The sequence below is a fragment of the Astyanax mexicanus genome, chromosome 11 (genome assembly GCF_023375975.1).
Source record: "Astyanax mexicanus isolate ESR-SI-001 chromosome 11, AstMex3_surface, whole genome shotgun sequence".
In the NCBI taxonomy this organism is placed as follows: Eukaryota; Metazoa; Chordata; class Actinopteri; order Characiformes; family Acestrorhamphidae; genus Astyanax; species Astyanax mexicanus.
The window spans coordinates 9,917,900-9,932,145 of record NC_064418.1 but is presented as its reverse complement, the minus strand read 5'-3'; the positions used below and the strand labels follow the sequence as shown (position 1 = coordinate 9,932,145).

General features: G+C 36.8%; 1 protein-coding gene across 1 annotated transcript in view; it reads left to right on the top strand.

Moving 5' to 3' along the window:
• The first annotated feature begins 4,985 nt into the window (after nucleotides 1-4,985).
• Nucleotides 4,986-14,246, top strand: part of LOC103038142 (cholecystokinin receptor) — a 32,691-nt gene continuing 23,430 nt past the window's right edge. Inside the window, exon 1 of the mRNA XM_007227942.4 lies at nucleotides 4,986-5,380. Within this exon, the coding sequence (XP_007228004.2) occupies nucleotides 5,242-5,380 (139 nt within the window). The 5' untranslated portion in view covers nucleotides 4,986-5,241. The remainder of the gene's footprint in view (nucleotides 5,381-14,246) is intronic.

The following is a 14,246-nucleotide window of genomic DNA, read 5'->3' as shown; positions in this document are numbered from 1 at the left end:
ATCTATCTATCTGTGTGTAAGTCTGTACCGGACTTTGACAGGCCAAAGGTTTACTTAAAGAGTGAGTTATTTAACCACATCTCGTGGCTGAACGCCTCTTCCCACTGTTGCTGTGAATAATCCTGATCAACCCTGTAAACTGCAGCAATCATAAACTTTAGGAAGGATTTGAGTTAGGATGAGAGTCTATGGAGGCTGAGGGCAGAAGTGACACGGTACTATTTCTAATTCTGTTCATTTAAATGAACTATTCAAGTGCTTTAAATGTTCTGAACTGAAGTGAGAAACAAAAAATGTCTGCCATTGACCTGTCATCAAGTATCAACGAGTAATCCAGCTCAGAAAAATAGCAATTTATTTGCGTCATCAAAAACGCTGGTGTTTGTTATAAATTATTCAGTCTTTTCACTTATTCATCTGAAAAACAAAGGCACTTTTCAGCAGAATAATTTGGGCTGCAGAATTTTCATGTGTATTACATTACAGGATTACATGTTTCTTCACAAATCAACAGAATTAAAAACAGTTTATCCTGCTCAAATACACACAATTTAACATTCAAATTTTGCGTTTAAATAAATTTTATTTTAAACCAGTTAGAATTAATAAAATCTTATTATTCTCTTTTTACATTTCAGATTTTTTACATTCTCTTTTAAGATAACAGAGGCATTTTTATTGTTGGATAGTTGATTTATTTAATTAATTCTCTGCTCACAAATACCTATCATATTTCATATCAAGCTTTTTATTTTTTAACACAAAGTATGAAGAACTAATTGGCCAGAACAGAAGCAGAATGCTGTGCTGAACCTTCAGGCTGAACCTTTTAAACATCATGCTTTTGATCTTTTGGTCCTCTCAAACCCACAGATCCTTAAATTAGCAGACAAGCTGTGGTTTAATCCTGATATCATGCTGAGAACAGCTCAGCTAACGTTTCTCTCGGTGGGAATAATGTTCCAACATTCAAGGATGAGATTTAACACTATGTGTCTACAGTCTTTCTTTTGCAGAGTAAACACAGACCACAAACTGCTCAATGTGGATCTGAAGGCAAAGTTTTCGACTGGTCTTTGTGCTGAAAGAGACGCAGACTGGGATCTTGTTCTAAGGTGCATTTCATCATTTAAAAACAGCTGTTTTGTATTTACTCAGGTTATACTTCTCTGATATTAAAGTTTGTTTGATAATCGGAATAATGTAAGTATGATAAAAAAAAAAAGCAAAAACAAGAAGAAAGCAGTAAAGATTGAACTGGTCTTTGGGCTGAAAGAGGAGCAGACTGGGATCTTGTTCTAAGGTGCATTTCATCATTTAAAAACAGCTTTTTTATATTTACTCAGGTTTATTTCTCTGATATTAAATTTGATTGATAATCGGAATAATGTAAGTATGAAAAAAGCAAAAAAATAAGAAAGCAGTAAAGATTGAACTGTTTTTTTTGCTGCAAGAGAAGCAGACTGGGATCTTGTTTTAAGGTGTATTTCATAATTTAAAAACATCTTTTCTGTGTTTACTCAGGTTTATTTCTCTGATATTAAATTTGTTTGATAATCGTATTAATGTAAGTATAGTAAAAAAGCAAAAACATAATAAAAAAGTAAAGGGGTAAATATTTTTTCTTAGCTCCACAACTAGGGAGAGAAGACGATGACACAAGTCAGGAAACCCTCTCTCTCCAAGGCAAGCTTGAGAACATTGAGACACAAGTTTTGGTTCTGGAATAAAACAATTTATTTACAACTAAACCAGAGTGTTGACTGGGTTTTTTTATGCATCTCTACAGCAGAAAAACATAAACTGAAAATACTGAATAAACCTGCCTTTTTTTTTCAAATACACTAAACAAAAATATAAACACTTTTGCTTTTGCTCCCATTTTTCATAAGCTAAACTCAAAGGATCTAAGACTTTTCCTCTGTGCACAAAAGACCTTTATTTTCTCAAATTGTGACCACAATTGGGTCTAAATCTGTGTCTTCTTTGCTGAGATAAACCATCCTCCAGTCACAGGTGTGGCATATCAAGATGCTGATTAGACACAGGGATTATTACACAGGTGTAATAATCACTGTGCATCTTAATATGCCACACCTGTGATTGGTGGATGGTTTATCTCAGCAAAAGTGAGAGAAGTGCTCACTTATAACACAGATTTAGACCCAATTATGAGCAAAATTACAGCGTATTTTGTGTACAGAGGAAAAGTAGATATTTGAGTTCAACCAAAATGTTACATTTATATTTTTGTTCAGTGTATATTAATCTGCATTCACCAACACTCAACACACTTCAATACTGTTTAATACTGTCTAACCTTTAAATACAGCGTTGCCCTCAGTGAGAGACTTACTGACATCATAATACATTTTCAGTCTCAAATAATTGAAACTTCACATTTCAGAATCAATTGAACAGAGTGATCCACAAATTCTTATCCTTAGCAGCTCAGAGAGGTGCTTTACACACACACACACACACACACCGCACTCACTAAAGCAATAACATGCCTGAGTGGGCTGTCTTTTCAATACCCTTTAATTATTGAGCAGCAGCTGAATATGCTGCAGTAACCTTGAAGAGACTGCTGAACACCTTTATTCCAAAGAACTGAAAGGTATAAATGATACTAAGTGCTTAATTTATTATTTAATATCTTTTCTAGATTTGTAACCTTTAATTTAACTTAATATTGATGAAACTTACTTTAATACGCTGCTCATTTCTGATATTAAACACATTAAACACATTTAATGACCAATTTATGCAGAAATCCAAGTAATATTAAAGGGATTTATTCACTCATGAACTCCTCTAGTGTGGGCTAGAGGATTTATACTGCTGAGCCTGAGACCCTGAGGCCAAAAGGTCTTAATCTATTAAAATATAGAATTATTATTATTATTATTATTATTATTATTATTATTATTGTGGAGGCTCCACATTATGTTAAATCATATTTTCAGGAAAGCCAGCCGTGGCTGTTGTGTAAGGACTGCATCGTCTCTCAGTGTCCACTATAGGGAGCCAGTGATTTTCTCCTCAACTCAGAACATAACTTCCTACTTTTTTTAGAAGTAAGACCTGGAAAACCAACCTGTGCTAAATCTGACCCACATTAACTTATTTCATTTGGCCCACTTGACACATAATGCCAAGTATTGATGAGCCAGTTCTAATGAACGACCAAAATATGCCTAGAACTCAACCAGCATTAGCAGGACCATGGCCAGTATACGGTATTATATTATTATTAATAATAATAAAGTACCTAAAGGACATTCAACTATCTAGTCTATCTAGTACATACTTATCACCAAGTAATACATTATTTGTCTTTTTTTTTTTTTTACTACTGCAACTTATGAAGGGCTGACCATACAACGCAATTATTCAATAAATCTATCACTGAATTTAAAATATTGAAAAAAATACAGAAATTTTCACCACTTTTTTATGCTTACTTTATTTTTCCCAGAAATGTAAAAAAAACAGGGGTTGTAAATGGAATATGCAGAAATGTGTTCTCTGTAAGTACATTGGCAAAAAAAAACTTTGCGAACTCTTTGGAATTTCATGTTTTTTTTGCATAAATTTGTCATAAAATGTGATCTTACCTTGATCTCAGTCAAGAGTATTAAGAAATATAATGTGCCTCAAAACATATAAACATTTATTTCTTTATTAAGAACATCCATAAACATGTTATAGTGTTTGTGGAAAAATTATGTGAACCCTTGTGCTTATAACCATAAAATGCTAATGAGAAAGAACTGTGTTCAAAGTTTAGTAGATTTTAACACAGGCTCAGTTTTCAAACTTGGGGCATTTTTTTACACTGGGTTTTTTCCAAACCTGTGTGTGCTTTCTCCAGGGCTTTGGTAGAATTGGTCCAGAGTGAGCGCCCAAGTTTAGTAGTGGTTTCTGATTGGACAGCGATTACATTTCATTTAGGCACAGATTCTGCGCTGCTCCTAGACGAAATGCAATCCTGTGCATTGTGATTTTCTTACGAACAGTCACAGCGCCACACAGTGGAATAACATGCAGTTGAGCATTGTAAAAGTTTTGTGTGCAATTCTAAAACAATTCAGCATTTGGTTTTGAAAATGTAAATTCTTGTGTATTGTTTTAAGAACAGATTTTTTAATAAAGATCAGATGCAGTGAAGTGTAATGAAATAGTGGTTTTACATTTCAGTTTGGCATTTATTCTGTATGTTATACAGAATGCATTTTGCAGATTGTAGTTTTTCCACGATAGTGTTTGCTTTTTAATTTTGCACTAATATCTCTCCATACAAGAAAGATATGCATACATTTGCACATACATACTCATGCACACACTCGCATACTCACACACACCCTCGCACAATCATACACACACGCGCATTTACATACATGCACACACACACTCACATACTCACACACTCACACACACTCATGCACACCCTTGCATACTCGCACACTCACACACTCAAATGCTCATGCACATACTCACACACTTACACACACTCACATACTCATGCACACACTCGCATACTTGCTTACTCAAACACTCGTACACACATGCTCACACACACACACACTAACATACTCATGCACACACAGTCACATACTCACACACACAAACACACACACATGCACACTCGCATACTCACACTCATTCCTCAAGTCCCATCCTCACTGCTTCATCGTCTCTCTCAGAACCAACAGAGCGCTGATGACAGAAAAATAATCTCTCTCTCTTTTTCACTTTCTCTCTCTCACTCTCTATCTTTCACACTCTCTCTTACACAAACACACTCTCTTTCTTTCTCACACTCTCTCTGTTACACACACTCTTTATTTCTCTCCCTCTCTCTCTCTTTCTCTCCCCCTCTCTCTCTCATACACACGCATGCTCTTTCTCTCCCTCTTGCGCTCTCTCTCTCGTCCACACTCTCTCTTCCTCTCTCTCTCCCCCCCCCCCCCCCCCTCTCTCTCTACTTTATAACAGCTGTGCGCTACAGGGAAAAAAGGAATCAGCAGCAGAAGCACTAAACCGAACAGAGAGTTTTGAGTTCAACCTGAATAAAAAGAGCAGTTTCAGGCAGATCTGCTGAACGGACTGTAGGTTTCTGATTTATTCTGTATTTTAGGAAGCTGCTTTATTTTTTTTTTTTTTCATTTCCTTTTTTTTATAAATTGAAAAATAGAAATAGAGCAGATCTGTGGTGTTTTGGAGGAAGGACAGGTTATGGATTTACGGCTGCTGAAGGAGATGCTGGAGTGTGTGAGCAGTCTGAACGGCTCGGCGCTGAACGGGACCGACAGCATTAACTCCACCTGTGGCCACGATACACTGCTGCCCAAAGCCCCGGACCCCAAACCCAAAGGTAGGAGGAACTTCTTCATACAGACTCCATTCAAACTCCACACAGACTCCACTTCATACAGACTCCATAGAGACCCCATATAGACTCTATTCAAACTCCACACAGACTCCACTTCATACAGGATCCATAGAGACTCCATATAGACTCTATACAGACTCAACACAGATGTCATACAGAGTCCAAACAGACTTCATAGACTCAATACAGACCTCATTTAGACTCCACACAGACTCCATGCAGACTTCATACAGACTCCACATAGATTTCATACAGACTTCATACAGACTCCATACAGACTTTATACAAACTCCACACAGACATCATACAGAGTCCAAACAGACTTCATACAGACTCCATCCAGACTCCATACAGACTCCATTCAGACTCCATACAGACTCCATTCAGACTCCATACAGACTCTGTTCAAACCCCATTCAGACTCCACTTCATACAGACTCCATAAAGACTCCATACAGACTCTATACATACTCCACACAGACTCCATAGAGACTCCATATAGACTCTATACAGACTCAACACAGATGTCACACAGAGTCCAAACAGACTTCATAGACTCAATACAGACCTCATTTAGACTCCACACAGACTCCATGCAGACTTCATACAGACTCCGTACAGACTTCACACAGATTCCACATAGATTTCATACAGACTTCATACAGACTCCATACAGACTCCATACAGACTTCATACAGTCCTCTAAGGATCTCTCATCCTTGTGAAGACTAAAGTATCCAGTTAAAGACTCTGTTCCTCGTGGTCGTCTCTCTCTCTCTCTATCTCTCTCTCGTATCCGACTCTCTGTGTCTTTGTCGCGTCAGTCAGCACTCTGCTCCTGGAGGGAAGGCTAAATTTAGAGCTTGTAAGGGCAGTGAAGAGCTTAATCAGTCTATGCTCAATTATACACACATATGTGCGCGCACACACACACACACACACACACACTCGCAGGGTTGTCCACACCTTCATCAGCAGTAACTGCAGTCGTCTGGTCCCGATGACGTGACACACTCTTTAACTTCACCCTAAACCTCAAGTTATTATAATCACCACGCCGCTGCTTCAGCTTCAGGATAACAATGATAAGAAGGAAGAGCGCAGAGACTAAAGATGCTTCCATCACTGCAATCACAATCCACAGGGTAGCGCAATCACTTTCTGCGAAAAAATAAAAAATCCGTCGCCCACAGATATGAACCTGTAAATTAGAGTGATCATTTCCACACCGCATGACTCTTCTGCCACAAAAACAGAGAAATTAAGCGTCTTTTACATCAACCTACAACCTACAGTGTTTCAAGCTGATTTAACGGTTTTTAATATACTGTAGTTAAATATTAAAATGATATTAAAATAGTTGGCGCACTGTGTAAAATAAATTTACATAAAAATAGAATACAATAATCTCATGGAACTATTTTTTTTTTTCAAAATAAATAGAACGTAAAACACATAAGAGATTAAGAGATTTTACCATTTAATGACAAACATGAATTATTATTTAGAACTTGGTAGAAGTTCTAATCTGAACTCTGATTTACACATTAAAGACTCCATCTCCCAGCATGCACTGAAACCAGACCTTCCGAACTCTGCTGATTATGTGACGCTACATCGTTCACGCTCTCCAAGCTATTGATTGCCCTTACCTGGTCTGTTCTGTATATATACCCCTCTGTTTTCTCAATCCCAGGCAAAGTATTGAGTCTAGCTTGCTAGTTTTTTTTTATTATTGTTTTTCCTTGTTACCGACTCGTTTTTATGCCTTGCCCTTTTTATAATTTGTTTACCATTGCCGACCCTTATTTTTGTATTTAGACCTTCCTGTTATTAACCATGCCCATCCCTCATAAATGATGTACAGTAAGCTTAACCACAATATTAAGGAATTTTATGTTAAGTATCTGCATTTGTCTACCTGTGCATGAAACAACTGAAAATGAAAAATATTTTTTAAAGTAATACTGTAAAAACTTTGGATATCCCACAGTCAGTTGCATGCCGGTGATCTTCAGGTCCTCAGGCAGCATTGCAATCAGTATATTAGCATAGAACATTTAAAATATAGAAAGGATGATGTACCGGGAAATGTAGGCTATGGGTTTTACTGAGTCTCTGCTATGCTTTTTTAGTGAGCGTTCGACTTCTTAGGGATGATACTGCATGAATCAGTTGTTTGATTTTCATGCCTGTGAATCTATTTAGCTTTAATGATGAATTGATTGGAGGTTAGGCTTCCTGAGGAGGAATGAGAGTCAGGGTGTAGTGTAGTGGGAGTAGTGGGTACTGATGGAATGTACAGTCTCTGAGTTGTCTGGGTAAATGAGTATTGATTTGGGTGACCTTTCTTTTCCTACTGTGGGTTTGGACTCTGCTCACAAGGCATCATCACAGGAACTGGAGCAAAGTTGAGATTCTTGGCTGTTCATTGGATCTAGTTGAAGGACATTTTTTTCTGTATGGACAAAAAAAGTTGAAGAAACTCTATCAAAAAGAAGAAATAAAATGTGGAGAGCATAGACCTTCAGGTGACTTGGAAATCTTTGGCCAGTTCAGTAAAAGCCACAAAAATTCAATAAATAATCTTCTTAAAGTAAACCCTTAAATATTTTATTGAATTTATTTTAAGAGACCTGAAAACTTAATTTAATTGTTTATGTTTGTATGTTTAAACTTCCTCTAAACCAACATCATTGGGAGACTCAACATGCTTGGAGGAGAATGCTAGTCAATTCTGTTCTGTATGGTGGAGAGAGAGTGATCTTATCCAACCACAGACATTTCATGGCATTAGGGGACCCCAAGAAAAATGGATCCCACCACATACCACTGGACTGTCTCTGTTTTGGTCAAAACTTTACACTGTTACAATAAAAAACGTTGGATCAAGTGTAATTCAAACAGCAAAGCAATGGTATAAAACACACTATAACCCCCATCTTTACTGAAATGTTATATTGTTATTTGACCAAGATTAAGACAAAAGAGTGCAAAGAGTGTATGCACAGAGTTCAGACATGCTTGGCTACAAATATAACCATAAATGGTTAAAAACTCAATTCAGTTAAATACAGTTGTACAGTATGGATGTACAGTATGGATACTGCTGAACATGTTCCAGTCTGGTTGTGTTCTTCTGTCATCAAGTAGTGGGAGGTGCCCACTTAAAGGGGATTCTTATAACGGTGTTGTTGTTCTTTCCTGTGTTGACTGTCACAGAATTTAAACGGCCTCTTATACAGTTTGTCGTTGCATTTAATTAATAATCAGTCATTGTCTGGGGGCCCCAGGCTAGCTCGGGGCCCAAGGCAATTGCTTGGTTTGCTTTTCCTATTGCGATGGAAGCCAACTGGTTTCCTAAATTCTTCCATAATTACTGACGTGACCGAATTTTTTATCTTTCAGGTATTACATCACAGACATTGGTGGCAAAAACACTAAATTGGATGCTGATTGCATTAAACAGTCTTAAAGTGCTTAAAGTGATTTTGTCTGACACCTTTATAATGGCCAGAATATAATATAATTAAAGCCTTTATTAAGGCTTAAGTGATAATGGGATAGCTATTTAATTTTTGATGCAGATTGAAGGTACAACAGATAGGAAAGGTGTAGAAAAATACAGAACAATAAAAAAGAAGCTGAAAAACATGAGGTAACCAGAATGGCTGCCATTCATGAATACAAATCTAACCTAATGCATCTCTGCAAATTACTGCATTAGGTCGAGGGTATCTGATCACTAAGCTCTCTAAAGTGGCTCTTCCCACTACTGTGATACTAAATCCCCCCCCTGCCCTTCACTGCTAGTAATTCTCACAGCACTTCTGTACCAGGTCAAAATGTTCTCCAGACCAGCTGTGTCTCTGATTGTGAGGAACGATGCACTCTCTGAAGTGCCTATTTTCAGGTTTGACGCATCTCAGTAATTCTGGTTACCTCATGTTTTTCAGCTTCTTTTTTATTGTTCTGTGCACATATATATATACATATATATATATATATATATATATATATATATATATATATATATATATATATATATATGTATATATATTTATATATATATATGAACACACTCACAAATAAACACAAAAGATGATATCACGATTATCAAATATCATCATGTACAATTATTGTATGATAAGTCGATTATGTAATTACTGTGACAGGTGTAATGGCTACTGAATATTCGTAACTAGTATAGATCACCAGTAATTTGAGCAGTTTTGACCAGAGTAGGATGGGTCCCCCTTGTGAGTCTTGGTTTTTCCCAAAGTAGGGAAAGTAAGGTTTTGTTTTATTTACCTAATGATGATCCTAATAATAACAAGTATTATTAAATGGCCAGTAAGATTTAATAAGACAATTTTTTTTCTACACTGTGAGGATTTTCTTGCCTTTTTAGTGAGAGATTTTGGCTTTTGGCACAGTTTGTGGTAAACAAATAAGAACACACAAAAATAATGTGTTTAGCAACAATATATATATATATATATATATATATATATATATATATATATATATATATATATATATATATATATATATGCTGCGTTCCCTCCACTGGCTTCCTGTTTCCGCCCGCATCCGATTCAAAACCCTGACGCTGGCCTACAAGGCAAAAAACGGACCAGCTCCTTCATACTAGATGGCAATGGTCAAAGCCAGATCTGTACCAAGAGCTCTTAGAGCTTCCAGTACGGCGCGCCTCGAACCTCCATCACTCAAAACACACAGAAAACAGACATCGAGACGCTTCTCTGTCCTGGCACCAAGGTGGTGGAATGAACTTCCACTGGATGTCAAAACAGCAGAGTCACTCGCGGTCTTCAAACGTCGACTGAAGACACATCTTTTTAAAGAGTTCCTAAACTAAAAGACACATCTTTTTAAAGAGTTCCTAAACTAAGGGTTCCGAGGGTTCTAAACATGATTTAGCTCTATGTATCTCTTGATCCTAGTCTACAAACTAGCTTTGGATATCTGAAGTAACTTTGAAGCACTGTTGTAAGTCGCTCTGGATAAGGGCGTCTGCTAAATACCGTAAATGTAAATGTAAATGTAAATGTTACATCTCATGTATGGAAGTTTTTAGCTTCCCATTTGAATTTAAAATTATTTAGATAATTATTTACATGGTTAGTAATGGCATGGATCACGATTGTATTCCTTATTTATTCTGTGTAATCAGATTCAAGTCTGCATTTGTGTGAACACAAGCCATTGTGGATGTTTCAGTAAAAATAACAAGGCCGTTTTCCTGCATGTGTCTCAGATTTTACCGGGTAGGTAAACCCTGGCTGTGTATCTCTACTCTCCAGCCGTGGAACTCCTACCTGTCTCATCTTATCTATCTCTGATACAGATCTCTGCTTTCTTCACATTTAGCCCTAAAATATCAAATGTTACCAGGTGGCATGATCTGTATTGTGGATATACAGTATTTGTATAGCCCTGTATAGCCCAGTATTTGTTGCACCTAAGCAAACATAAAACACAATATATTCACAAAAAATCTTAAATCTTAATGAACAGTTATTCTGTAATTAGATAAAACAATGTATAAGATTAAAAAGGTTTCAAAGGCTCAGAGATGTTAATTGGTAACTCAGGCCTGAGGCATGTAATTAAGAACTGTCAGCTAAATCAAATTTCCAAGATTTATAAATTCTCTAAACTAATTCTTATCAAACATGAGCTCTCATCAACAACAGTCTAAAGACAATAAAAAAAGAAATCCATGACGGAATTAAAGTCTATGTGTCACGGTTGCGGCAGGGAAGAATGCGGAGAGTGGACATAAATGCGAGTAATATTTATTTACAACAATGAAACAAAAAAAACTCTCAAACAATAAACCAAAAACAGAAACACTGGGTATGAATAGAAACGTAAACCCAACCTAAACAAATGCAAACAACGTACAAGAACCGACAAAGGAAACAGGAAACACCTGGGGAAAGGTAACGAGGGGGCGGAGCTACAAATAAATCACATGAGGAACACAGGACTTGGACACAGACACAGAGATACACAGGCCACATGCAGGGGAAGGTAAATAAACAAATAGGAGCACATTAAAAAAAACAGAACAGGACAGACACAGAACAGGGCTAGGACGTGACACTATGAGAAGATAAAAAATGGTGCATTATTACTTTCATCATTCTTACCACCAATAATCACTATCATGTTTATTTCAGTATATCCAAACATAATAGATATGAATGATGTTGCTGTACAGTGACTTTTTGTTAGTAAGTTATGAGCAGTTTTGACCTGAGGAGGATGGGTCCCTTTGTGAGTCTTGGTTCCTCTCAAAGTTTCTTCCTCCAGCTTTGAGTTTTTTTTATTTGCCTGATGAAGTTCAAAACATTTTAAGTATTATTAATTGATCAGTAGGATTTTTTAAGATTCATTTCTACAGTGTGATGATTTCTTTTTTGCCTTTTTAGTGAGAGATTTTGTGTTTTAGTACAGTTTATGCACATTTTTCTCTTTACTCTATTTTTTTCTTTCCACTGTTGCTCACTATAGGTTGTATGTTTTATGTTTTGTTAGTTTTTTTTGTGACATAAGTTGATGACAAACATTATTTGTAAAAAATGTTATATAAAAAATATTCTGTACATTTTTAGATTGTGGTTTCTACATAATTTTATGTCAATGGCCTTTAAGCCTTTAAAATGCCTTGTTCCATATATGGGATAGAGATGTAGGTGATACAAAACGCTTATTTCTGCAGTAAAATATTATAAAAAATATTATATAAAAATTTGAGAAAAAAAAAACCCAAAATCGGCATTTTTAAAAAAAGACATAAAAACTAGACAATCATAAAAAAACTAAAGGTTTGGAGGACATGAACTGGTTGAATCGTTTTCAGAAAATATTTATTTTAAAATCTTAAAAAAGTACAGGAAAGATCCAATTTTATGATTTTATTCATTATATTTGGACATTAGCAGATTTACTAACGTATTTTTTTAGATTTTCTATTACAATTACAATAATGCTTTTCAGTAATGTTCCTTATCAAACATGAAAGCTTTTTATGTAATGCTTGAATAGAAATCCTCAAGATTTAGTGGTGTAATGTCAATTGACACAATCTTGGCCTGTTAAGGGGTTAATGATCTGTAAATGTCAATAATATCGTTTATCACAATATTTTCTTTGACAATATATCATCCACAAAATATTGGTATTGTGACAGATCTGGTAGTCCGTTACACCTTAAATATCCTTTGTTTTAAACAGGGTAGGAGTATGTAATGTGAATCAATCACAAAAATTTAATTACAGAATAACTCAATATCTCTGAAGATTTACAGAAAACAGGGAAGGCAGAGCAGTGTAAAGAGTGAATTTAAAAAAAAAGCTGGTGCAGAACTGTCTCGCTGGAGGGCTGTGGGTCTGGCCTATCTTCCTGAGTGCTGAGGAGAGAAAACAGCAGACAGATCATAGAAAAAAAACAAGTGCGAGGCAATGAGCAGCTGACCTTTGACCAGGGGAAATCTAGAAGTGGAGCGTGCAGAACCTGAAAGGTCACATAAGAGAGATTGGAAAAGAGAGCAGGAGAAGTCATCCACATAAGAAAACATGGATCGTAACCTCGGCGATAGTCTAGGGAGTCTAGTCATGATGAGGTCATCGGCCAAGAGCCATCCAGTGTTGAACCTGAGCCACTCCATCTCCAGGCTGGAGCGAGAGAGAGCACAGAGGTAATTATATCTAAGCAGAATATCGTGGCTTAGCTAACCGTAGAGCTAATTTATCTATGATTCTTAACCCTTCTTGACAGATCTGCTGCTTAATTCGCTGATGATCGATGTAGATGATGCATGAGCATGGTTCAGTTTGATAGAGATGATCCACATGCTGCCCGTTCCTCCATATAGTATGTTTATGATCTTCCTTAGGCCATCTTTTACCATTTTACACATGGAAAACCACACAGATAGAGCTAACACTCACTAACTGCACTGCTGCCAGCATTTTTATCACTCTTCTGGGTTGTGCTTCCAATGAGGGAACATCTTTTTCTTCTCTCTCACTCACTATGTGTCAATACAGAGTAAAATTGATTGTGTTAAGACTACATTCAGACAGGAGTGGACTTGGAAGTTCTGAGGCCCCAAACAATGTTTTTTTTCCAGGGGCCCTGATCAAATGGTCTTTTGTAAAGCAAAATGCAATATTGACTCTGACAACCTTGCTGTCTCAGGTACCTCATCCTCTCAGACGTTTCATTTCTTGCTGCCTCCAAAAAAATTGGTGAGTTATGTCAAGCTTTCGGTGCTGGACTTCCTTTCCTTAGTTTTCTTTCTTTTTTGAGCACCACTGGAATAAGAACGTTTCATGGTTGTGCTGAAGCTACATTAGTCTGCCTCACCTAGCTTAACTTGGGTGTACAAAAAAGAAATAATGCAATTCATTTTTTTGCCAACTTTTGGCCAGCAGGGGCCCCAAGCAATTGCGTGGTTTCCGTGGTGGTAGAATCCGCCCCTGCATTCAGATCACGAACCAATATGGGCCCTATTTTAGTCCTTATCTATAGATGAGCCGTTAACCGTGCACCATGCAGCTTGATTCAGGGGCGTGTCAGTGTGTCTTTGCTATCGTAACAACAGGAAAAGTACACCTTGTGCAGCTCGAAATGCACAAATGCGAAATGCACTTTGGCTTTGGATTGCTATTTTTTTTAAGGGCGCTACCTGGACGTGCCCAACACTTCCCAGCCGAGAAAACTGTCTTGCTTAATCACACTGTGAAGGTTGTAACTGACATAGGTATAAATGTCTGATTTTTGTCTGAAATTTACCTGAACACACCTCTATGC